At 41.7% G+C, this 26693-nt stretch overlaps 1 protein-coding gene and 1 long non-coding RNA gene across 7 annotated transcripts in view; one reads left to right on the top strand and one right to left on the bottom strand.

Moving 5' to 3' along the window:
* The window catches only part of IKBKE (inhibitor of nuclear factor kappa B kinase subunit epsilon), a 45638-nt gene that overhangs the window by 8196 nt on the left and 10749 nt on the right, over window positions 1–26693 (top strand). For 3 of the 6 annotated variants that reach the window (XR_013544319.1, XM_072997255.2, XM_020810670.3), the window contains exons 4-15: window positions 1018–1147; window positions 3060–3241; window positions 4151–4311; window positions 4428–4538; window positions 5648–5827; window positions 7043–7239; window positions 8710–8774; window positions 10741–10832; window positions 13345–13446; window positions 15621–15696; window positions 16916–17028; window positions 22670–22746. Coding sequence is in view for 5 of the 6 variants with exons in the window: in XM_072997255.2 (XP_072853356.2) it covers window positions 1018–1147; window positions 3060–3241; window positions 4151–4311; window positions 4428–4538; window positions 5648–5827; window positions 7043–7239; window positions 8710–8774; window positions 10741–10832; window positions 13345–13446; window positions 15621–15696; window positions 16916–17028; window positions 22670–22746 (1486 nt within the window). In the remaining variant the exon portion in view is untranslated. The remainder of the gene's footprint in view (window positions 1–1017; window positions 1148–3059; window positions 3242–4150; window positions 4312–4427; window positions 4539–5647; window positions 5828–7042; window positions 7240–8709; window positions 8775–10740; window positions 10833–13344; window positions 13447–15620; window positions 15697–16915; window positions 17029–22669; window positions 22747–26693) is intronic. The other 3 variants (XM_078391848.1, XM_078391849.1, XM_072997257.2) reach the window with 2 other exon arrangements.
* Window positions 16765–24890, bottom strand: LOC144588669 (uncharacterized). The gene is made up of 2 exons (XR_013544321.1): window positions 24224–24890; window positions 16765–22801 (listed from the first exon to the last, which is right to left on the bottom strand). It is a non-coding gene; the product is annotated as an uncharacterized LOC144588669 (long non-coding RNA).

The following is a 26693-nucleotide window of genomic DNA, read 5'->3' as shown; positions in this document are numbered from 1 at the left end:
GAATGAAATTCTCTGCATCTTAGCTTGTAGGTAAGCATTATGTTTCTTTTGCAGTCTCCTTAGGGCCCATAGGAAAGCTAACCTCTGCCATTGTTCTCACCCACTAGCAATGAGCAATTCATGGACTGGAAGAACTTGTCACACAGTGCAATCAACAGCAATCTTGGGCAATCAAACAGCCAGGGGCTTGCTTTTTCCTGAATGATTTTCAGTGAGCAGTTACCATTGTACCAGCTTGTGTGCAAATAACTGGGACTTAGGTTTGTGAAGTTTTAACCCCGGAACATTTTAAATACTGCTATGGCCAACCTACCTTTTAACCTATACTGTACAGTTTTGACCCAGCTAGCTCCTTTTGCGCTTACGTTTGGGATGTAAAGCACATGTGGCTTTATCTTCACTTACATCTGAACCACCACTGTATCGCATGAGTGAGAGAGTTCAAAATTTGTGTCATAAATTCCATTACACAGTAAAGGTCATGGCAGTTTCCTGAGCGTTGCTTACAGATCACTATCTCTTTTCATTACACTCTTTTCGTCTCTTCTGTTCACTCTTTTTCTGAGCAGAAGAGTTCAAAGTAGGTGCTGGAATTACATTTCCCTGCCCACCTTCATTCCTGCTGTTTTTATTCTCCAAGGAAAATATAAAAATATAACAAAATATAATGTATACAGTATGTGATGAAATAATTCTATTTTCCTGATGCAGGCAAAATCAGCTTTTGGAAGTGGGAGGGTTGAGTGCAAAAAACAACACAAAGGAAACCTGTTAAAAGCCTCCCTCCTGCGCTGATTATTTCTCACCTTAGAAAACAGCCGGAGGAATTTGCTCTGCATTTGCCCGTGTGTCTAAAACGTAAAACCACCCTTATCCTACGCAGAGGATTCATGCTAGCTTCCAGTGTGCCACAGTGTGAGTTGTCTGGAGCACATTCTGTAACTGGTTTTATGTTATCAGGAAAGTAGTTCTGCTCCCACAGATGGGACTTAATTTTCACCTCAAATCCAAATGCAGGAAAGCAGCAAACAGAAGGTGCTGGTGATGGAGTACTGCTCAGGCGGGAGCCTGCTGAGCCTGCTAGAAGAACCAGAAAATGCTTTTGGTTTGTCAGAATCAGAGTTCCTCATAGTGTTGCGTTGCGTAGGTAAGTGCCACAGGAGCGCTGGATGGTGTGACTAGGAGCATATGTATGTTAGTGGCACCAATCCCATCAGAAGGCACAGAATGTGACTTCTCTGTGGACTGGAACAAACATAATGCCCTCTGCACAGCTTCACACCATTTTTTCATTGTTCTTGGTTTATTTCTAGTACTCCTTGGTCTCTCATCAGCACTAGCTCTCAAAGCATCTTAACAATAAACACATAACATGCAGTGTTTTATCAGGGGACGGTGTAATCTGAATTTGAGATACATAATCTAGAGGCTGACTCAGAAAGCTGATGATGTCTCAATATTCAGAAAGGGTAGTGTGAAACAGGGATGTGTTTTAGCCCCCCCTATTGTTCATTTTTTCATTAATTCTATGGCTCAAGCCTTAACAAAACTCTGATTTTAATAGATAACCACCTCTCAGGCTGGACAAGAACAGTGGAGGCAAAATTGTTGTTCTGTGTGTTATATCCTCGGGCCCTGTTACATCCATCATTTCCAAAAGTGAAAGAGATCGTTAGGAAACAGACCTGGGATGTAGTTCTCCAGCTCAATTGAGTACAGGTTCCACATTATTCAGAGGCTGGGGACCACAGTTAGATCTTTACTCCAGTAGATTACCATTATAATTTAGACACTAGAGAACTTTTACCCTGAGTCATTTCAATGCTCTGCCTTCAGCATTTTTAGAGGGAGGATACTTACATATTCCTTACATTTTTGTCTCTGCTAAACTGGCATGGAGGAAAGTGTGGAACATGCCCTGTGATATTGTGCATTTTATAATGATTCCCACAATCTACTCATTTCCCCAATTTTAAAACATCATCCAGGTAGACTAAACAAATTTTATATTTCTCTCTGACTGCTCAAGGGAAACCACAGCCAAGGTTGGAAAATTTTGTGCATCAGCAGGTACAATAAAGAATCAAATGACTATATTACTGCACAAACTAGATTAGGAATTTATATTCAGTTGTAACCTGTAATATAATGTTGGTGTTTTAACTGCTTCAGTTTGGCTCCTCTTCTCCTTTATACCCTCAGCATTTTGAGGCCACAGAGAACACCCTGTCCTCTTTGGAGTGTTTTGGGAGTTTATCCTCAAAACCCTCAGTTTTTTCCCCTCCATGTTTAAAAAATCCGTATCTTGGCACACTATGAGGTTTTTCCCTTGGCCTGCTGATTCATGCATCTCTTGTGCAAGCGTAATGTGGTTTTAGCCACATGAGCAAACGGGTACTTCCACTGAGACATTAGAAATAGATGAAGTGATAAAATTCATTACTTGCAGTCCTCCCTTGACTCTGCCTTGAGCTCTCCAGTTAACACTGGTCTGAATAAAGGAATTTGTTAGACTAGGCTTGCAAGGAACATGTCCTAGCTCCCAATCATGGCCGAGCAGAGGGCCCATATCACATGCTGTCACTAAATTCACCCAATGAGGGCCAAACTAGAAGTGGTGATGTTCATATCTTTCATCCCGATGCGCTTGCTTTTGAGCTGTATCAGGACAATAGCATAGGAAGGAGCTGGGGGGGGGGCTTAATTAATTAACGAATAACAGTACTGTATTTCTATGCCACCTCTTGAGGTGAAGCCTGCCTGAGATAATTCACAGAGTGAAAAGTTGAAACAAGTATACAGTTAATTAAAATAACTCAGAATATTTAAAAACTGCTGCAGTAGTAAAAATCACCTTATATATGGTGGCCAAAATGGGTTTCTGTGAAATAGTTTGTCACTAAGGCCAGGTTACTTAATGTTACTTCCATCAAGTGAAGAAACAAGGGACAGATTCCAGTTGCTTCTTCAACCTATCTGCTTGGCTCCACTGGGGCCTTCATTAGAAGAGAGTGAGAGAGAGTGTGTGTGTGTGTTTTCTCCTTTAATTCCTTCTGCAGTATCTGGAATGAACCATCTTCGTGAGAATGGGGTTGTTCACAGAGATATCAAACCAGGAAACATAATGCGGCTGACTGGAGAAGATGGACAGAGAATCTACAAACTGACAGATTTCGGGGCTGCCCGAGAACTGGATGATGATGAAAAGTTTGAATCAGTTTATGGAACAGAAGAATACCTTGTAAGTAGTGGATTTAAAAAAAAAGATAACAAAGACAGCATCTGTAAGGAGACAACGTTTAAAAATGCAGTTCATGGTTGAAGTTCAGAGTTGGCTTATTTTATTCTTGATTTTCTCATTATAGCAGGAATGTGGTCAACTTATTTAACTGCCAGAGGGAGAACCTTACTTTTCTTTTTTTCCAGAGGAAAAGAAAATTTAATTAAAATGAATGTGATCTCAAAACTATTTAGAAATGGTTTTGTAGAGTCATTTAGTACAGCTGAATTGTGGGAAAGCCAGTCTGGGTGGCTTTGGGCAAGCTGCACCGTCTCAGGATGCCCCCACAAGAAGGGACTGGTAAACCACTTGAGTACTCTTTACCTGCAAAGGGTGACCCTAAGTCAGAATTGACTTGACTGCACATGGTGACTATTATTACATATTGATAAAAAATGTGTTTCTGGAATAAGAATCATGCTTGCTTTGTTGGCGGAAATTTGCATACACATCACTGCAACTGTCATCTTACAGCGCAGGTGGATAATCCTGTTGCTGCAGCATGCCTGACCATTGGTTATGCTCACTGACGTGATGGAGGTTGGGGACTAGCAACACCGACAACACTACAGGTTCCCTTTTCTAGAAGAAGCTTTCTTCTTTGAGAGTAGATAGAGTGTCTCTAAGATGATGCTTTCACTTTTCCTGTTTTCATTAGTCCTTCTATTCAGCTTTTTAAAAACAGATGTTCAGTTAATAGGGAGTTGATTAAATCACATTATCTGATTTTAATATTTCAGACTATTATTTCATTTTGGTTATGGTTTTGTGGAGGGATAGAGAAAGATTAGTAGCTTGTCCTAATAAACAGGACGTGGCTAAAAAAAGGAAAGCCATCTATTTATTTCATTTTACTTTTGCTGCCTTTAGCACCCTGACATGTATAAACGAGCAGTGCTGAAGAAGCCCCAACAAAAAGCTTATGGAGTGACTGTGGATCTGTGGAGTATTGGGGTAACTTTTTATCATGCGGCCACAGGCAGCCTCCCATTCATCCCTTTTGGAGGACCTCGCAAGAACAAGGAAATTATGTATGTATCATGCAGGTTTACTTGACTTGCTTGCTTCATATCTTCTTCACCCACGAATGTTCCTTATTTGTTTTAAAAAAAACTTCCAAATATGTCATGTTTCTTGCATTTTACAGGTACAAAATAACGACAGAGAAACCTACTGGAGCTATAGCAGGTGTCCAAGAGCAAGAGAATGGAGCCATTATATGGACCTATGAGCTGCCAATCACATGCCGGATTTCTCTGTGTGTAGAAGGGATGAGTTCATAATCAAAATCTTCTGAAGCTCCATTCCTGACTCTGCAACACAATCTCTTTCTAATTCTTAGCTGCAGTCTTAACTCTACTCAGTGGGAATTAATTCTGTTGAATTTACAGTGGGGCATACTTCCACGTAAATAGGCATAGGACTGTGCAACATGTCTCTCGATTCTTGCAGCCGGACTGTGCACACACACACCTTGCTTATTTTCCCCATGAAATTAGGTGTGAATGTACGTACACACTTACACATAGACGTATCCAGTGGACAGTGAAACTGGATGTGGCCATTTTCTCTGCACCAAAGGTAGGCTTCAAGATGGTTTGCAGCTATCCATGGCTCAGCCTTATGATGCAATACTGGAATAGGGGATTTCTGGCCTCTCCAATTGTTGCTGGCCTATACTTGCTATCATGTGTGACCATTGACTGTCATGGCTAGAATATGTGTGAGTTTAAGCCGGGCATCTGGAGAGCCACATGTTCCCCACCCTGTCTTACTAGAAACATTTTATTTATTCATGGTAGTTTATCTATTTATTTCGAAGTCTTGTGTAATGTGTAGCATATATTTTTCCCTACTACAGAAATATGACAATTTTGTTTACTTTTTTCATTTTACTGTGGAAACTTCTTTCAGCAAGTGTGTTGTTGAAACAGAAGTGTTGCTGTCTGTTTCTGTAGTTCTGCCCTTAACAGATCTGATTGCTGTTTTTGGCTAGACTTATAACTCAGTCCCTTCATGCTAGTACTTTAATGAACAACAAAAGAGAGAAAGATGAGTGGATTATCTCTAGAAACCCAGTCACTCTGGCCAGCTCCAAAAGTGCTTTGGCAGACAAAAAACATCCTTCCATGCTGCATCTGAATTGCATTTAAAGTAAACATCTCACAAAATATACCAGATTTCATAAGATAGACTCTTGAGGCAGATTCAACATACCATTGGCATTCGATACCTTACAAACACTACAGATGAGCAAAGGCTTCAGGAGGCAAGGAATTTACAGTCTGGCATTTTTCAGACCCTGTCCTTCCTCAGATGCTTCTAAAAATAACGTCTAATTTAGATTTTCTTCTCTGCTTCCTACAGTGGCCTGAAAAGACAGCTTGTCCCCATCCTTGCGAACATCCTAGAGGCTGATCAAGAAGAATGCTGGGGATTTGATCAGTTTTTTGCTGAAACCAATGACATCTTACAGAGGACAATAATCCATGTCTTTTCTTTGTCACAAGCTGTCATGCACCGAGTCTACATCCATTCCTATAATACGTAAGGGTACTCACTTGGAACGGAGAAGACAGTGGTTTCATCTAATTCTGAGGCTGGATTTTTTACAAGTTGTTTATTTATTTATTTTTATTTATTTATTTATTAGATTTTACCCTGCCCCTCTAGACAATGTCTACTCGGGGCAGCTTACATAGATAAAAACACATCAATATAACATATAGGGATGTAGTGGCCCTGTGGGCTAAACCGCAGAAGCCTGTGCTGCAGGGTCAGAAGACCAGCAGTCATAAGATTGAATCCACGTGACGGAGTGAGCTCCCGTCGCTTGTCCCAGCTCCCGCCAACCTAGCGGTTCGAAAGCATGCAAATGGAACTAGATCAATAGGTACCACCTTGGTGGGAAGGTAACAGCGTTCCGTGTCTAAGTCGCAGTGGCCATGTGACCACGGAAGATTGTCTTCGGACAAAACGCTGGCTCTATGGCTTGGAAACGGGGATGAGCACCACCCCCTAGAGTCGAACACGACTGGACAAAAATTGTCAAGGGGAACCTTTCCCTTTGTAACATATATATAATCATAAAGAATGCTATTATAGCAATTAATTCCAAACAATACATTATCAAGATGGCAAAAAAAAATCACTTAATTGACTGGAGGGAAGGCCTGGTTGAATAGCCAAGTTTTAAACTGGCTTTTGAAGACACCCAGCGAGGGTGCCAGCCGTATTTCGGTTGGGAGAGTGTTCCACAGCTGAGGGGCCACCGCTGAGAAGGCCCAGTTTCTTGTTTTTTCCTTCCGGGCCTTCCAGTTGTCAGTCTAGCACTATAATACTTGGAAAACATACACTGTGAATGAATATGTATTTATATCCTGGTATTTAGTTTGCAGGGTGCAAAATGACAATAACACTTTTTTGATACTTTTTAAAGTAACCAAAATTTATAACCAGACAAAAACAATGATTAGAATCTGTAAAAATAGCTTCAATTTAAAAGCCATTTTGACAGCAGCAACAAATAGAATGCATCCAGAGGCCCACTAAAAACAGCAGACAGCTGCATCTTGCTGAGGGTTTGCTCTAACAAGTATTTCAGCTAGTTTCTGGGAGGTGAGAGGAAGGGGTGTCTGGAGGGCATCTTTGGAAAATGATTTTTCAAGAAGGTACCACAATGTGAGGTTAGTCAAAGAAAGATAACTAGTTCTTTGTGTGTGAAAACGCTTATTCATATTCCTTCTGTTTTCTTTTCTATAGAGCTGCAATATTTTTGGAAGAGGTCTGTAGGCAAACAAACATAGCTCCCCGTCTCCAGGAGTATTTCTTCGAGGGTCACTCATATGAACTGGAGCCCAACCTACAAGCTCATAATTTCCACAAGACCTCAAAAGACTACCCTCTGATCTTGGTGAGCAAAGAACAGGAGGATCCAGTTGGGCTGCGGTACCGAGATCGTGAGTTCAGTTACTTTGTTGTATCACCAATTTCCAGCTGTTGGTACCATTTATACATTCTCAGTAGGTTTAGGATTGTATTGCTCCTGTTTTTAGGGACCTGGTGTTGTTCCAGCTCTAGCTTTCTGTTTTGCAGAGAAGGTGGAAGAGGTGCAACATGCACTCAGCTGAGACTCCGCATTTGGCTCATGCAAGAACCAGCTTGAGTGAACAGCCATGTTTGTGTGCAAATCATGATCGTGACCGGGTGGGGTATGGTGTGCAAGGGGGATCCACACAGTTAACTCTGATCAGATTGGAGATAACAGCACAGGTTCTTTCTCTGTTTGCCCCCAGAGAGCAGAATTTGCCGGGGCAGATGGGATTAGACCCAGAGAATGCATGTTCACCATCACTAATATGTTGCCCGTTGTAGTTGCCATGGTTCTGATTTGTCAGAAAAGATCAGCAGGGCCCATCCATTCTACAATAAGTGTTTACTGGCTAATTGGCACTTCCAGTTTATCTGCGTCTCCCCTGGACACTTAATTCTCAAGTGGAAGTGTCTACTTGAAAGCATCTCAAAGGAACACACTGCCTATTCATGCTTTAAGCACACAAAAATCCATTCTTTGCTACCTACAGTTATTATGGCCTAGTTCAGGTTTGAGGAAAAGTCTTTGTTGTTCTTGCTTTTAAATAGGATCCAGGAATCTGTGCTGATTTGACTGCAAGTCACCCGGCAGTCTGCTAGTATTCCCATCTAGATCTGCTTCCCAATCTGCCCATTCCTGCTTTAAAACACTTGTTTCAAGCCCCAGTTGGAGACCTGGAGTAAAGTAGGACTAGCCCATCGTATAGTTAGAATTGAAATGCAATGTTGTAGATATATATATAATTGCATAGTTGCATATATGATATCAGACAGAATTGCCATAATTGTGAAACAGGAGTAATGGTGAAAACATTTATTTACTTAGTGTCGTGGACACTAGGTGTCACTGTCACTCTACATATGCAATGTGGCTGCAGCACTCCTTTTGTGGCTAATAAAGTGTGTTTTAGATGAGGCTCAGTATTACAATATTCCCCAAACTAGTGTTCTCCTGATGTGGTGGACTGCAATTCCCATCATTTCCATCCAGGCTGACCTGGTTGAGGGACGCAGCACTATTTGCTGTAGTGCCTTAGCCCAGATTTGGAATGAGGGAAAAATATGACACCTTTAAAAAAAGATTTGTATACTTATTGTTCTTAGTTTTAGTATCGCCTTTTAATGATGTAAGATGCCTCTTCGTACTCATTGTTCTTAGCTTTAAATATTTTACTTTAATGATGTTAACTACCATGATGTACACATTGTTTTCAACTTTAAACATTGTCTTTTAATTTTGTAAGCTGCCTTGGGTCCTTTTCAAAGAGAAAGGCAGGGTAAAAGTATTTTAAATAAATGAATAACTAAATATGTGTTTTTTTCTGTGTGTTTTTTAGCAGCTTTGGAGTTCCCCAAGTTCCTCCCAAAGATTGACGTCATAGCGGATTGTAGCACAGCAAAGGTATATCTTGGCTTCAGGCTTCCCAAGGGACTTTTTGGGAAGGGCTGATGTAGATCTGTTTTGAACCCAGGCGGCAGAGGAGTTGAAGGCTGGTTTCCAAGGCTCAAAATCCAGGAATGGCTTAGAATGGATACAGATGTTTTGGTCCACTCCACTTTCGCATTCACTCGGCTCAGTGAGAGCCTGTGCATCTGTGTCACTTCCTGGAAGCCTGTATCTGTGGTCTGAGAAAACATAATGAACCAACCAACATGAACATAGGAGAGTCAAGAGACAGGAGAGGAGGGCAAAGGGAAAGTGATCGGTAGTGGAAGAAGAGGACACCATCCAGAACCCACCGTAGCTATGTCTGTCTTACCTCCAAGGCCTACTGAAGAACATAAGCTGTAGATTCAGTGAAAAGGCTCAATGACAGTTGAATGCTGCCTGTTTGCAGAGATACACTGCTGCAGTTTAATTCATTTATCTGTTCTGGAGAGCCTATAATCCAAAGTGTTTGCACAGATATACTGCTTTGGGTCTTTGTGGCTCTTAATTATTGCCCTTTTTAAAAGCATCAGAGCAAAGTTTCTTATGCCTGCTCCTGGCATAAGACTTGTTCCAAAAAAGAGAGTACAGGGACCCTCACAGCTAAGTTGCATAATAGAGTTTATTCCACTTCAGAATGTTACGCTCTGTGTTGTTGATCTGAAGATACTCGTAGTTCCTTTGCCATCACGAAAATGGAATGAAATGCTTTTTGCACTGAGCGTTTGCTCCACTGTGTGTTTGTCTGCCTTAGTCACAAGAGAAAGGGCATGTGAGGATAGATGAAGGCAAATGTTTGGAAACTGTTTGAAGTGCCAAATATGGTTTCAGGGTTGTCATTTGCAATGTGTTACCCCTTGCTAGAAGTAGCTGAATTGATTATGTATTCTTGACAGTGAACAAATACATGAAATTATTTGCATATTGATGTAATAAATTTGCACCAATGCAAATTACATTTGGACATAGCTTCTAATGACTTCCATGACAGTGTAACTTACAAAGCAGAATTAATTCAGGCAGCTGCTTTGTACAAATGTATAACATTTAAATTTACATTAAAGAATGTGGGGAATATAGTGCATAGCATTTGGCACCTCTTCCCATTTATTCAAATGGTTTCAATGTCTTTAAAAAAATTCAAGGGCATAAGCTAGGTTTTTCCCCCCTCTCTAGTTACATATGGAAAGTACTGTATCCATGCATGCCTATGACAGGAACTTGGGATCAAAAGGGCTGAGAGTCATTTTCCCTTGCAATAAATTCTCTCCCTCCTCCTCCTCCTCCTCCGTGCCTTTATTCCACTTCACTCCTTCTCATTGTCACTCACCTCAAATCTCATGCCTCTTCTCTGCTCCTGAACAGCTTACCTGAAGCAAAGCAGAAGGAATTTCCTGTGGTACCTGGCCAGTTCCTTTCCTTCCCAGTGGTTCCATTCCTTCCTCAGTCATGTCTGGCCTTCTCTATTCCACATCATTTTCTTTTATATCAGTGGTTCCTAATCTTGGGTCCCCAGATGTTCTTGAACTGCAAGTCCCAAAAGCCTTCACCACTAACTGTGCTGGCCAGGATTTCTGGGAGTTGCAGTCCAAGAACATTTGGGGAACCAAGGTTTCAGAACCTCTGCTCTATATGACACCTGTGTATGGATCATGTATATGTGTATGTGCACAAACTAGAGTGTGGAAAAGTTACTTTTTGGACTACAGTGCCAGTAGCTCTGCCAAATATGAGTTTCTGGGATTCAGCCTTCAAAAGGTAACTTTTCCAAACTTTGCACACATAGCGTGCAATATACAGATGCCTTCCCTCCCTTGCCCAACTGACATATTTTCAGATACATATGGAAACCCTACATCTTTCTGCTTTTCAACAAATGTTGCATTGGTTACTCAAGCATGCACAGTACACTCATTTACACGATTTATTTATATTTCAGGATGTCCTGAGTGCAACTTACCAGACATTGAGGATATCTCAGTCATTTCTGCAATGTCAAGAACTTATGCTTAGAGGGCTATATTGGCTGAGGTATGTAAAATGTCTTCTCCACTTGCTTTGTAAACAAAAGAGCAAGGATTCTATAGAGTTGATTTGCTAGAAATAAAGTCATTTGAATTTCTCCTCATCTTCCCAAACAGCTCGTGGCAACAGGATTTTATTCCAGTGATTTTTCTTGTGAACTGGTTTCAGTTCATTTCTGGGCCCAGTTCAAAGTGTTGTATTAATATTCAAAACCCTAAATAGGTTGGGGACAGGATACCTTCTCACATATTCCCTGAGAGGGTCTCTGGAGTAGAAAATTGGGTTCTGGATCTACTGAAGTTGCCATCCCAGAAATAAGTGGTGCGGCAAGTTAATATTTCCAGTGGAAATACTGACATATTCTCTCCCAAAACTTAAAATCCCCTTTTTTTCCCTGGGTGTCTCCACTGAATATGAAAAAGATGGAAAATGTGTGGCCTTTCAAGGCTGTTTTCACATCAGATTCCCTTTCCCCACTTCAGTTTGGCTTTTCCTAGTCCCTCACCCCAAAAATATTAATTGTTGTAGTAAACCTTCACCTTTCAAATAAGTCATAGAGCCTTCTTGTAGTGTTTGAAAGCATTTTACAAAACCAGAAATAGATTTCTGACCACTTCTATCTTTGGTGATCCATATCTTCCTGAGAGGATCTCAGGAGTAGAAAATTGGGTTCTGATTCTACTGAAGTTGCCATCCCTGAAATAAGTGGTGAGACGAGTTAATATTTCCAGTGGAGGATCCTCCTGTGGGAGGTTCTTCACTGAGATATTCACTTGGCACCACATCATATGTTATGTGTGTATTGATAAGTTTAGTGTTGTTTAGATTCTTGGCACTATCAATATGTTTATGGTTTTACTCTGTAGCTGTTTCTTATTTTGGTTTAGGTAAAATCTAATAATTCGTCCTGACTAGATTAGATCCACTGAATCCATAGGTCATAGAAAAATGTTTGTTTGATAAGTCCTGTTCATTCAATGTGTCTACTTTATTTAGGACTAATAGCTAGATTTAACTTTTCAAGATTGTGATTTATTCTTCTACTTCACTGTCTTAGGTGTTGCTCATAACTGCCTAGAAAAGCTTTGTTAGTGAGCAGAATATAAATAATATAGATGAGTAAAAACTGCCATATTTCTGTGCTCATTAGGCAATACATGAATATAATCCCTCGGTGCCAGTAGACATAATTGAAAGTGGTTTGGGTTGGAGTTCAAAGATCCAGAGTTGGTAAATGAATATTGATTGATTTAAAACAATGTATCCTCTAATTTTGCTTTTTCCAAAATGGTTTCTTTGCAGGATAGTTAGCAGAATAGCAGGAATTTGCTTTACACTACAGAAACTAGTAGACAGCTGGAGCAGTGGTAATACTTGTAGAGAAATGCATTTTGACTTGAAACCTCAACTGTGTAGGAAATAAATCATCAGGATTAGGGAAGAACATTGATAGATACAGCAGCTTGAATGGTCACAGTTTCCAACATGTCAGGAATTATTTTCTGAATACAAAATGTCAAAGCAATTCATAGAAGGGACAATCATGTGGCTAATGTGGGAAGCAGTAGTTGAGTTAAGGAAACATCTCTTGGTTTATAGACCAGAAACAATGTCTGCTACTGGCAGTTTTATATGCTTTGTGGAAAATCCAGTTAACTGTTCATAAACTCTACATGAAAAACAGTCACTCTGAATCTTATACACAAAGCATTTGTGAGTTATATAACAAAAAGGCTTTAGGTTTAAACATAATTCCTTTTCGTGTAATATAGGTGTCTTGATGAGGCTTTTGCTACAATATTTACCCTAAACCAGCACTAACCAACTTCCTAAACAGAAGTGGGGATTTTACTTTCCAGACTAGGTTATCCACTGGTGGCTAAGCCATTCCATCCATTGGGGCATCCCTTCCCTAGATTATACAGTGAGAAAATGTCAAGTTGCCCTTGCCCTGCTTTCTGAAGTGCATGACAAACAAATCAGTAGCATGCTCACAATCATCAAGCAAAATCTGCCTTCTGCATTGTGTCCTTTTCTTTATGTTGTCTGGAGTTCAAGTTCCACAGTGTATGGGACATTAGTGCTTGGATCTCCCAATATTTTTTCTGTTTGTGTGCTAGGGCTGCCATTTTCTTTCCAACCAGCAGATGATTTTGGAACGCCACAGTTTTCCTAACAATAACGTAATCATTAAATTATTGTTTATTTTATGATTTCTTTTTGTTGATTTTATTTTATATTTGTAATATTTTCACTGATTATGTTCTGAACTTCCCAGAGTGGTCATAGGCTAGATGGGTGGTATACAAATTAATTAAATAAGTAAATAAATAATCTCTCCTTATGCTGCCATTTTCTTCCAAGTGGAAGAAAACCATCCACTTGGCTTCTCCATGATCGATAGAAGAGGAAATAGGTAGGAGGAAGCGGAACTTCTTACTGTATGGGAGGAACAGAAGTCTGTGCTAGGGCTCTGAAGCCCAGATACATCCGAAACTGTGCCATCACTTCTTTGCAGTGAGACCCTGAAAGTGCTGTGTCAGCGGATGTTGGAGAAGAGACAAGCTCTGGTGGTAACCCTTGGTTGCTTGCAACAACAAGAAGGGAAGGCTCTGTTGTTGTAAGTATTGCTCTTTAATTGTGTCTGTGATACTGCCACCAGCAGAGAACTCCACATGTTTTGCGTAACAAGAAAGGGTCCTGCTGTCCTGCAGAAAGATGTTAAGGACAAATTATTGAGCTCAGGGGAAATTCTTGGGGATGCTAATACTTTTTCATTTCAACTGTCTTCCCCAGGATTAGATGAACATATTACTTACCAACTTCATGGATGGAGTACAGTTCCTGCTTTATGTTTGCTTCTGTTTTCTATGCACACTTTTCCCCCCAAGTGGAAGCTGCGAAAGATCCAATTTCTCCTCATGTTGCAATTTGCATTTTCAATAATATATCTCTTGGGACTGGGAGGCTGCAGACTGCTTTGTCTTTTGGAAAACCCTTCCTTGATCATTTTAAAGACACAAACATTTGCTTTGTGTCAATAAATCGATAATACATTGTCCAGTTGACAGAGGAGAAATATCTGAGGATGGCTCTGTTGTAGAACTTGACTTCCTCATGTTCCAGGCTATGCGCTTTGATGCAAACAAATATGTGTGAGAAGTGTTGGCTATCAAAATATGCAGCTTCCTGAGAAAGGATGATAGCTTCCTAAAATATGTGTTTTACTTGGCTCTTCCAGAAGGTGGGAAAGTTGCAGCACTGCAGACATTGTTGGATTACAATACCCCCAGGTCTCACCATTAGAGCCAATGGTGACAAATGATAAGAGTTGCAGTCTAATGCCTGTCATTGCTATAGATCAGTGGTTCCCAACCTTGGGCCCCAGATGTTCTTGAAGTACAGCTCCCAGAAATCCTGGTGATGAAGGTTTCTGGGAGTTTTAGTCCAAGAACATCTGGGGACCCAAGGTTGTGAACCATTGTTACAAATCGATCAGTCATCATTGATTTGATGCTCTTGTGCTCCTTGGATCTTTTAAATCCTCTGCTACATAGGCAATAGATAAGGCCACAGGAATTTAAGTACAGTACTAAGTACTTCTGTACTTGCTTCACTTGGAAAACAATGTTTCACCAGATCCCCACTGTTGAAGTGTGGGTTTGTGGTGGCCTCCACCAATTTTGCCTTCCCATTCTCCTGAAGGAAGAAGTTCCTTCACTGTTGTCTGTTGGTCCAAGATGCTACTGAATGAGGGATATGCAAAACCACCATTGGGAGGAGCCCTTGGATTAAATTTTCCATAGCTGTTGGTACTTACCGAGTGCATTTGGCTTTTGCTGGAACATATTGTGCCAAAAGATAATTAGGGCCAAAGAAAGACCATACTACGCTATAGTTTGAGTGAAAGGGGAAAACTATCAACCAGCTTTTGTTGGAGGCAAGGTGTTGGCAGCAGCACAGAGGCTTTGCTTTTGAACATTTGGCCCTGATTTCAGAAAAGCCTATGGTAGTTGCTGTGTCGGGCTGTGTCCGGTTGTATATTATAGGATACAACATGTTCGTGAAGCCACAGAGATGAAGTCAAAGACTAGCACTGCAATTTTGAGCTTTGTGTGAGTGGGGGAAAAGAATGAGAGTGCGTATTAAATGTTTAAAAGCAACCATGTAAGGAGATGAGAATTTTTGTAAGCCCATAATTACCGAATGCTGTCATATGCTTGGAAATGGCCCAGCAAATGCCCAATTGACCTCCTTCCCCCATCTTCCATCCCTTTTCACTACTCTTTTGTATGTGTATCCAAGCTCAGCTCCCTCTTTATTTTTTCTTTCCATCGCCCATGTCTGTATTTCATCTCACTGGTACCTGATCTCCAGTTTCTAAGCCTTGACCTTTCTTTCTCTCAGCTTGTAAGGCGATTCAAAATTTTCTGCTTGTGAACATACATTTATTGTTGCTTTGAAAAGGAGATTTTACACTCCCAGAATGTATACTTTTACACTCCCAAGATGTATACTACTATAAATCATTTATTGCAGTTTAAATGTTGCACATGTGGACTGTTATTCCACACGAGTTACCAGCTGGTATCAGTTGGCTAGTATCTGTGATACAGCTGGTGGCATGATATGTGTCTTCCTCTGTGCCATTGTGATCACGTTTTTAAATGGTGAGGCTTTTGTGTAAATTGAACACTATAATTCCTGTTGTAGTTTCTTCACAAATTGAGAGGTGGCCCCTCCCCTTTTGATTAAAACCCCCTACTCCTTTTTCCCGCCCTGTGTCATCATTAGGTATGAGACTATTGCTGGAGACGGTGAAATTCTAGAGGTAAAAGCTCGGAGAGACCTTCAAGCAAGACTCCAAGCTGTGAGTTTGTGCCATGACCGCCTGTAAATAGTAGCTGGACAGTTCAGGGCGCCATGTAAATAACTTCACAGGCACAAAAGGTCTGATCTGAAGCAGAACTGTTTGTGACAAGGAAGAGTTATCCAGTGACTGCTTAACCCAAGTGTCCTTAAAGGAATTAGCCTCATTAAAAGTCCCCAGCATAAATACTGTGCTCAGCTTTTTTATTGGGGGTGAGTGGGAAGGATAACAACCTTTTTCCGTTACAAAGGTCTGGGTAAAGAAAGGCCCTGCCAACAGAGAACATGAAGTGAAGGCACTTGATACTTCTCAGATGAGGCAGACAGAATTCCACAACCTTGAGTGAGACGTTCCTTTTGTGTGATGTTCCCTTACAAACCTGTGTGGGTTACGGTGTGGCAACAGGACCTCTTCTGCTAATGTTAATGCCAGGAGTGGTTGGTACAGCAGGAAGTGTTCTTTCAGCTCTTTAGAATCCAAGTTGCTTCAGACCCTGTATACTGACTCAGGCTGAGAAGCAAATTAGCGAGGACTGCAGACCTGGGTGATAGGAGTCCTGCACTCGTTGCCACATTCTGCCTGCTTCCTGCTTCTAGTCCATCTTCAGCAACCCTACAGACAGTGCATTCCGTGTGTCAGTCTGGAGGTAACCAGACCATAGATCATCTCAACATAGGCATGGAGGTTAAAAGCTTATTTGTAATATTGGATTGTATTCAATGCAGTGGTGCCAAGAAGAGGGAAGAAACCAATATGGTGACTCTTACTCTTCCCACTCGAAAACAGGAAATGGTAGCTAGATGAAGATCCATAGTTGGGCTCTTTTTTATTGGGGCAAAAGGTTTCTCTCATTAGTCGGGAAGAAAACAGTGCTTCAGCAGCTCCTGGTGTAGTTCAAAAATCAACACTGAGTCATTGCAAGCACTTTTAATGATGGTTTAAAGAATCAAAATGTAAAATGAATTTCAGACCAGGTGATTTTCACCCATTTTAACTTGCACAATTTAACTTAAACCACTCTAAATACTGTCTTCAATGCAGAGATATTTTTTAATGTTAACAATATGATTTTTGTGTTTAATAATTTGGATCCTATCAAAATGTTTCCGGTAGATAAGTTACTGGATATATTTTTTCCTGAAATATAAATATTTAATGGAAACCTTTGCAAAAGAATGAATGGTCTTCTCCTTCTCCTAACTTTGTGTTTTCTGACCAGGTCAGTGAAGAGCTCTCCAAATACAACCAGAGCATCTCTGAGTACCAAGCAGTTGCTCGATGTATTTGTCACGATGTGGGAAAGAAACAGAGTCAAATGAAAGAAGACAGAAGGTTGGTAGAAGGTCATTTTCACCTGTTAAAGGCTGCAACACACTTACCTGAAAATAAAGCTGCCCATCCGCACTCTGAAAATCCAGGTAGTTTTGGTGAGACAAAGCTAAAAAGGATTAAACCATAGCAGGCAGAACACAGAGAAAACAGAGCTTTGAAGAAGTTAAATTTGGGGACTACTACCTGGAAACTCTGTCAGTATACCATTGGCCATGTTGACTGGGCTTTTTTTTTAAGGAGCTGTAGTCCACCAAAGTAACTTTTGCAAGCTGTGCTATTAAGTAGTAGAGCATGGGATTAACTGAGAAAGGAGGATCCTTCTGCACTTTTTTCTGCTGTTATCTCTGTGGTTTTCCCAGGTTTTCTGGGCTGCTTACCACATCATATATCTGCACTCTCCATCTTCAGTTCTTTCCCTTGAGCACATACTGAACCAACAGCAGGTACGGCATTACAGAGCTGTGTTGCTTATGTCACAAAATCACATCCTGAGCCCTAGCCAGCAAGGCTCATGACTCTGACACTGCCATTTAATACTGCATTTACAGTTGCAATATACATGTCAGGAAGGAAGGATGTGGTCACATGTTTGCAGTGACAAAATATTGTGAGCTGACTATGGAGAAGATGCGCTAACGGAGGACACATTCTAGTTGTAGAAATAGGCACAGAAGAAAGATGTTTCAGTGGCATCTCATTTTTAAGAGACAGCTGTAGGAAATAGCCTTAAGGTGGACTCTCAGATTAATGGGAGGAGCAACGGCAATTGTAGCATACTAAGGCATGGCTGATTTATCCCCATAGCGTTTCTTCAGGGTGCAGACTTACAGCCTCCAGGATGTCTCCCTGAGAAAACATGCACATAAATGGAGAACTCATGTGATGACGGTGATTCAATTTACTTTCAAAGACTCATATCAGAAAATGAAGAATACGTCAAATATATCACAGAAATTCACAAATAAGGCTTCTAATTTTACAGATCTCTTTACATGCTGTTTTGGTTCATTATAATCCCAGATCAAATCCGCTGTTTCCAAATTCCTGGGTTCTAGATTACTCTGTTGTTCCCAGGCTGGCATAAGGTCAGCTGCATTTTATATCACTCCAATAAATCAGTGTCTGCAATAGATTAGCTTTTCCTGGAACACACAAAATGATGAACCAATCATAAAAATTAAATCTGTTGGTGATATAAGCTTTGTTCATACTTTGCTCAGAATCTGTGAAGGTTTGGTGTCAGGAAGGGGATGCATGCACTGCCCCTGCCCCCAGTGTCCCTCAGTGCGCCATACCCCACTCTCTCATCCCCCAGCCTCACCCCATGGTGCAGCGAGGGTTGAACAAATGCAAATGCGAGACCAAGGAATGAATGCACAGGCCATCTTCCTAGATTGAGCCCCCTTATGACATGAAGACCACACAAAAAGGGCTACTTGGGTGCTGTGGAATCCTATAAATTTAAATACTACAGAATGTGCTACTAAGTTCCTGAGCCGGAAGCTCGCTTATTTTCATACTCAACATCAAGAATAAAGCTGTCAGCAGTTACTAGTCATGGTGGCTGTATATGATACCTAGTAACAGAGGCTGTAAGGTGAGGATCGTGACTAGATATGGTGCTGGTGTGCTCATGGCCTGCTTATGTGCTGCTTGTAGGAATCAGATTGGTCCATCCTGTCTCTCCAAGACCTAAATCCACTTGCTGGTTCAAACTGGAGTAGGCCGTGTGAATCAAATCCTGAGTAGTAACTTCCCATTTACATTAATCCAATTGTTTCAGTGGGCTTAATCTAGTTGGGACTAGCAATCATATTCAAACCACTATTTTCTCGTGAACAGGTCCTGTGTAATAAGGTGCTTGTGATAGTATAATGTGATAGTCTATGTGGTTTGAATTGGTCAAAACAATACTAGACAAAAAGGAATTGTTAAAACAACAAGCCCCAAGGTCCAGCATCATGTTGAAATAAACAGCAAACTACAAATCACACTTAATCTTGTCTGTTGAATCTAGCCTACCTCAACAGTTCACATGTGATTGCTCATAGCAGGCTTTGGCTGTTGCCCTTCATGGTTTTTTGTGGACTGTCACGCTTTCTTAAAATGAAGGAGATGGGCAGTCAGAGAGGAGGATGTCTTCCCCTCCAGCCTCGAGACTATTATTACCTAAAGCTTGAGTGGAATATGCCATTTCCTTGGATTATGGACCTCTCGGGACAGCTTTAAGGCATCAACAAAGGCAGGGACTGGCTGAGCCTTTCCAGATAGAAAAGCCAGAATGGATTGCATTTGGACATCTCCTGTTTGTTTCCCCAGTGGCTGAAGTTTAATCAAAGCTCTGTTTACCATGTCACTTATTTTTATAGTGTGTTCATCCTAGACTATGTCACCAAGGCATTTATTGGCAGACATTAATAATACGGTGAGGGATGGAAGCTTAAACAGAACTGAAGTGGACAGAGAAGAATATTCTTATAAATGGAGGAGGGGGAACAGGGAGACAGTGAGGAAGAGTGAGAAGGTTTATAGGATCACTGGACAAGAGATAAACGTAAGCAAGGATGTTTCAGTGGAAGATGTAAGGTACAATACAGTACAAACTGAGGCCAGTGTGGTGTAGTGCTTTGAATGTTGTTCTAAAACTCTGGAGACCTGGGTTCAAATCTTTTTTTTTTTTTTTTTTTGGCCACAAAACTCACTGGATGGCCTTGGACCAGTAACATGATTTCAACCTGACTTACATAACAGGATCATTATGGAGCATAAGAGAGTCATATATGCTCTCTAACTCAGTAGAGGACAAGCAGAATATAAATATAACAAACAGGCAAATATGTTGATATATCAGTTGCGTATGCAGTCCAAGGAATAAATAACATCCCACAAAGTTTCAGATGCCAGTTTACAGCTAAGTGGTTTGTTAAAAGTTTTCCTGTCAAGTGCATTTGTTGTTGTTATGTGCTGTCAAGTTTACTCTGACTTATGTGACCCCATGAATGAGAGGTCTTGTCCTCAACTGGCCTCTTCACCTCTTGTAAACCCAAATTTGTGTCTTCCTTTAGAGAGTCAGTCCATCTTGTATTTGGTCTTCCTCTTTTCCTACTGCCTTCACTCATGTGCAGCATTAATGTGTTTTCTAGAAAATCTTGTCTTTCCACAATGTGCTCAAAGTAGGACAACCTCAGTTTCAACATTTTTGCCTCCAGAGATAATTAAGGCTTGATTTAATCTAGGACCCACTTATTTGTCTTCCATAGAATCTTAAAAATAAGTTCTTCTCCACAACTATAACAGGGGCCGTGGCTCCTGAAGAGTGTACCAAGTCAGGCTATTCCTGGAGATGTAGTTTACCTATAGGCGTTGCCATATGATCTAGCCGTGGGTACTGGACTTAAAGCTTCAGATGTAGAAGGAAGGAGGTACTGCAGAATGCATGGTGAAGCCCTGTACTGCCTAGCTATTTAATGGGGGGAGGGGGGCTTGTAAGGGCAGAATCTGCATAGCAAGCATTGCCAGAGTAATAGAAGCATCTATGTGTTTATGTGTTCAGTATATATGTTCTTTGATGTGGTGGTTCCACTCAAAGTTAGTTTTAATATCTTTGGAAACCATGCACAGCCTTTTCTGCTTGCCTGTGCAGCAAATGTGAGCAACCTTAGGTTGTGCAATCTACTACTATTACAGTGCACATGCTCCGGCGTCTTATCCCTTATTTTGTTCTCTCCCAGCTTTGTACCAAAGTGCTGAATCAGAAACAGTGGAAGCATCATGGAAATGCGCCTTACAAGCAAAATTGCTTTGCTACTACAGTATATTTTTGCTCACAAATAAAGGGTTGTAGTGATTTGAGGGATGAGAACTTTGTTGGGGGTATGTGTACACATGCCTTTTCAGTTAGCGTTCAGACTTTTACAGCAGGGATCTCCCCATGCTTGCCACAGCATTGAACAGAAAGTACCAATATTGGCCATACAGTAAAAATATTATGGGATGGATTTTGCTAAATAAAAAGGCTACTTTTTTTTGGTCTGACTCTGCCATCGCTTTGTCTGTCTGAGCAAGTCTTTAAAACTGTCTGTGCTCCAGTTCCCCATCTATAATATCTGGATTAAACATTTGGCTCCTTCCCTTACAAAGATTTTGTGAAGATGTTTATAGACCATATGCTGCTGTCATGGAGGAGCAGACACTTCAGATAGGGTGGATAAATGGTTTGCAGAACGAGTTAATTAAGAGTGGCATTTTAGACTCTAAAGGAAAGGGATGCAGTGAGTAAGACTTTCGTTTTTAACGTGTTCAGGAAAATCATGTGGAACCAGCTCTCCTGAGCTCTACCATATCAGCACACAAGGAGGTTGTGTTTGAATGCTTCCCTAACTAAAACCTCCTTGCTCACTGAAAGTGAGAGCATTACTTATTTAGAATAATTATATGCCACCTTTCTCCTCAAGAATCCAAAGTGGCTTATAGTATTAAAAGAAAACAACAAATTATTACAATATTTAAAAAGAATTAAATAACATATTCAAAATATTAAAAGGAGCAATTTTAAAAGCACAAGTAAAACAACAGAACACAATAATCCTTTTAAAAATCACCTTGGCCAACCATTCATTTAAAGGAAATCCTGCCTGAAGGGAAAGGTCTTCATCTGTTTGCAGAAGGACAGCAAAGATGGGGCCAAGCTGGCCTCTCATGGGAGGGAGTTCCAAAGTCTGGGAGCAGTGACAGAGGAAGCCTTCTGCTGTGTCCCCACATGCCTCTGAGGGTGGAGGGAGCTAGAGAAAGGCCTCTCCTCAGTAACATAGTACCCCAGCAGGCTCCTAAAGGGAGATACAGTCTTTTAGATAGCTTAGACCCAAACTGTTTAGGGCTTTTGTAAGTTAAAACCAGCACTTTTAATTGTGCCCATAACCAGATTGGCAGTCGTGGAGGTGCTATAATGGGGGCATGTTCCTGTAACTAGCTCCAGTTAACAATCTGGCTATAACACTTTGGACCCACCGGGATTTCTAAACACTTCCCAAAGGCAACCTCATGTGGAGCCCATTGCAGTAATCGAGCCAAGATGTAACATTAGAATAAGGTTATATAACAACTCCATTCTCTGCTATCCATAGTATTCTGGATGTATAGCTCAGTTCTTAGCAATCATAATTCATACTGACTACCCTTGTTTATACACCTAATTGAGTTCACAATGGATGATTTAGAATTGGTCTTGAAGGTAACGGTGCTGATGTGGCCTAAGGTTTTATTCTATCACCCGTCATCAGAAATGCAACCATTGGTGTCAGTGGATCCGGTATATCCGCCACGGCTAATTCTCCTGTTCCATTCTGTTAGGAGTGGATAATCACTGAGAGGAGGGCCTGCAAAAAAGTCCTCTGACCATGTTTCACGTTCTGGATATCTGGCGAAGGCTCTTTACGCCAACATCACCTCTTGCAATGGCAAGAGTACCCCAGACCGGGTCTAACTTAAGACACTTATTACAGCATCTCTCTTGCCTCCTGTACTTTCTCTCTTGGACCCAATCTCTTTGATTCTTTGGAATTTCGGTGTTAAAGTGGACACAGCCTCTGATATGATGCAATAGGTTAATTTATTCCTTTCTCATTTGAACCTGGTTCAACAGCATTCAAAAGATAGAGGCCTGCCTCGACAAAATGCAGCTCATCTACAGTCAGTTCAAGAAGACCCGGAAATGCCCACGTAAGTTGCTGCTGCTGATGATTGTCTCTGTTGTAAGCTGCTTCCTGCCTGTATCCTATAAATCAGAAGTTGTTAACTGCGACCAGAACAGAAATATCGTTAAAGATTCTAACTAGACAGTTTCTTTCAAAAACTAAAATAGTGGCAATTAACCACACTGCCAGGTCAGTACTGCTATGCATCAGGATTCTAGCCATCCATTTAGCAGTACCTATATTGTCGTTGTCGTTTAGTCATGTCCGACTCTTCGTGACCCCATGGACCAGAGCATGCCAGGCCCTCCTGTCTTCCACTGCCTCCCGGAGTTGTGTCAAATTCATGTTGGTTCCTTCGCAGACACTGTCCAACCATCTTATCTCTATAGTACCTATAGAGATAAGATGAATGCAATGCTCTGACCACTGCTGTTGCAGGTTTCTTATCTGCAATCCTGAAATTGTCCCCTGCGTCTCGCTCCTAATTTGTGAAATTTGTGTAATTTTACTTCTCCTATTTTGCTTGTGTTGTTGTAATTTGTAAATGCCATTAAAGGTTTCAGAACAGCCAGAGAAGATGAAATTAATTAAGAAAGCTGTGACTAATCTCAAGGCTGTCCAGCCCTACCCAAAAAGCATGGAACATGCACATGCTTTTTGTGCATGTGGTTGTATCTGCCAGTTCCCAGCTAAGTCAGTGGCCGAACAGAAACTAATTCATATTTAATTGCCAGTAATGTGTTTTTCCTTCCCTTTTGCTTTAAAAGTCCTATGCCTTATTTTGCTAATCTTTTTCCATCTCTGCCCTCCAAATGGCCAGAAGGGAAACAGGAGACAGAGCCCAGCAGTGAGGCCCCAAACAAATATTATACACTTCTAGAATCAACATTGTAACAAAGTATCTTACAGACACGTAGTCTTGGATGCAGTACAGTACAGTGGTGCCTCGCATTACGATTGCCCCACATTACGACAAAACAGCGTTATGACAATCTTTAAACAATGGTCTAAATGGGGAAATTTTGCTTTGCGATGATTGGTTCCCTGCTTCAGGAACCGATTCTTCGTAAAACGATGTTTTTCTAACAGCTGATCGGTGGTTTCAAAATGGCCACCGGGTAAATAAAATGGCTCCCAGCTGTGTTTAGGGATGGATTCCTTGCTATACAGGCAGCGAAAATGGCCGCCGTATGGGGGGGATCTTCGCTGGACGGTGAGTTTTTACCCCATTAGAATGCATTGAACGGGTTTCAATGCGTTTCAATGGGGTTTTTATTTCGCTTTACGATGTTTTCACTTAACGGTGATTTTCCTGGAACGGATTATCGTTGTTAAGCGAGGCACCACTGTAGAAGCAAAACAGTCACACAACTTCCAATTGCATGGGTGGTTGTACCTGTCTGGAAATTGCAAGGAAACATCTGATACTGCTTTGTATATATGATTTTCTTTTGTCTTTTCACTGCATCCTGGGCAACTCAGCAGATGCCCACACAACTCACCAGTTTTCTGGCTACAGCTGGCCATCTTCAACCCCCTTTCCAGTCTGAAGTCCCCCAGAGATGCACCGTAGCAGCTTTTCACTGCACCAGCGTTATACTGGATGTCTGCTCTTGAGTGTGCACAAGGCTTATTGGAAGCAAGGCAAAAAGCCTGTCTAGGGAAATCAACAATGCCAATTAATCACTGTTTCTCATTGTGCTCCCCACCTTCCCCCTTGCTGGGAGAGCCGGATTGCCCCATGGGCTCCAGCTCAGTTTCTTGACTCATGTCATGTTTTATTAGAGTTACAGCAGCAATTCCTTCTGCCTCCCCTCCCCTGCCCACCAAGTCTCATCAAGTCAAGTTTCAGTCTCTAAATTACCTGTCAGTTTGAGGGGTCCAGTTAGTTTCATAGGAATTTCTCCAGAGTCCAGGTTCTGGAAGGCAGGAAGGAGGAGATAACCTAGATCCAGAACATACCCCTTTTAGAGAAGGCTTGTATAAATGAGTGCAAGAACTCAGTCCCTGTAGCTGGTATTTCCCACTCCCTTCCCTCACTTGCCTTTCCAGAACTGCAACAGTGTCCAGGCTAACATACCCTTATCCAAGCATGTGGCTGGAGGCTCCAGTGTCTGGCTCCTGTTGCCTATCAATAAACCTGGTGAGAGTAGACAGCTTCTAGCATCTTCCCACACATCCTCTTCTTTCAAAACAAGCAGTGACCCTTTGCTTTACCAGTTCTGCTTTTTTATTCCCCTTAGTGAGAGATGTGATATTCCTGGTCCTGGTGGCATACTGTAGATCCTCAGGCCCACCTCCCAGAACTGACCCATCCACTGACAGGCCAAAGCGCATGGGACCAGCATCCTGCTCTATGGTCCAATCTCCGATGAAGCCTGGCTGCAGTGTATCCACCTTCCTCTCCTTCTGGCCACTCAGCAGCTAAGGGAGAGACTCCTCTTCCTGCCATCCTGGCTGGAGTGGCCAGGCAGAGACACAGCAGCCAGGCTTTGTTGGAGGTTAGACCAATGGGTTGGACACTGGCCCCATGCGCTGCAATCTGTAAATGGATGGGTCAGTTCTGGGAGGTGGGCCTAGGGATCCGGGCCACCTGGGCCAGGAATATTCGTATTTGTTAACAAATGCAAATATCTCATCTCTACTCTTGACCCTACCTCCTCTAACTGTATCTCATCAGGATGGTGTTGCTCCTGCAGCTGCAGGGATGCTTCCCAGCCAGCCTGATCCTGAAGAAACTCACCTGCCTTCAGCTTGCTACTAGTGTGCTGGGTTCAGATGGCTCACTAGGGGGGCACTCCTGCACTCCCTCACACTCATATTGCTGAGCAGCAAACCTTACCGCCTTGTTCTGTTCTGTTCTTGGGTCAATACAGGTCTTGGCAGGAGCCCCTGGCAATTTTGATCTGCTGCTGGGATTCCTCATTGAATGTTGTTCATTTGTGATTCCTGCTTTGGTCTCCCTGGAAAAAAAAAAGTTTATTCACACCATCTGGAGACTGTTGTCCTGTTCAGTCGTGCTTTAAAGCCAGGGCGTGTTGGTGGGTGGCGGGCATGCATTACCTCACATGGTACAGCAGCCACTGCAAACAGTTATATTACCATGATGATGGAGGGGACAAAGCTAGCACACTGCTTGTGTTCCACGTTCTTTAAAACACAACTGAATAGGGCTCCGGTTTAGATACAATTTATCCTCTCCTACAGTTCCCCAAACCACAAGATATTGTGGTATATTAAAATGCCCCACAGCTGCTGGATGTTATACTGTAGTCCCTTTTGTCATATATAGTGGAAACTAGAGACTGTCCAATTGGACCCCCAGGACTGAAGAGACCTATTCTAGGATGCTCAAAAATACATTTATTAACTTTTAAAAATCCATCATTCTCATTCTTATCTCCATCATCTAGAGCAGTGATCCCCAACCTTGGGCCTCCAGAGGTACTTGGACTTCCAGAAATCCTGGCCAGCAGGATGGTGGTGAAGGCTTCTGGGAGTTGTAGTTCAAAAACATCTGGAGGCCCAAGGTTGGGGACCACTGATCTAGAGAATGGAAAGTCTTGTACAAACACCATTAGATGCTTTCTAAAGGATCTGAAGTCAAATAAATATGTTATCCCCTGTTTCCTATTACTGTGATAGGGAATGCATAATCTTCCATAGGTTGTTAGAGTCCATTATATATCACTGTTACCTAGTGTGGCCAGTGGCTGGGGATGATGTTAGTTGCAACCCAGCAACATCTGGGTTACAAGGTTAAGAACGTCTGGCCTTCTGGATGTTTTGGATTACAGATCCCATAATCTCTTACTCTTGGCCATGCTGGATGGGGCCAATGGGGATTGTTGGCCAAATACTCTTGGCCTCTGTCTAAGAAGCAAGGGCTGGACTTGGAAGCATACACAGGCCCCTTACACGCTTATACACTCTTACATGGCTAATCAGTTATTGCAGTTGGAGGAGACAAAT

The sequence above is a fragment of the Pogona vitticeps genome, chromosome 4 (assembly GCF_051106095.1).
Source record: "Pogona vitticeps strain Pit_001003342236 chromosome 4, PviZW2.1, whole genome shotgun sequence".
Classification (NCBI taxonomy): domain Eukaryota; kingdom Metazoa; phylum Chordata; class Lepidosauria; order Squamata; family Agamidae; genus Pogona; species Pogona vitticeps.
The sequence above is the reverse complement of the archived record's forward strand: the minus strand, read 5'-3'. Positions and strand labels throughout refer to the sequence as shown.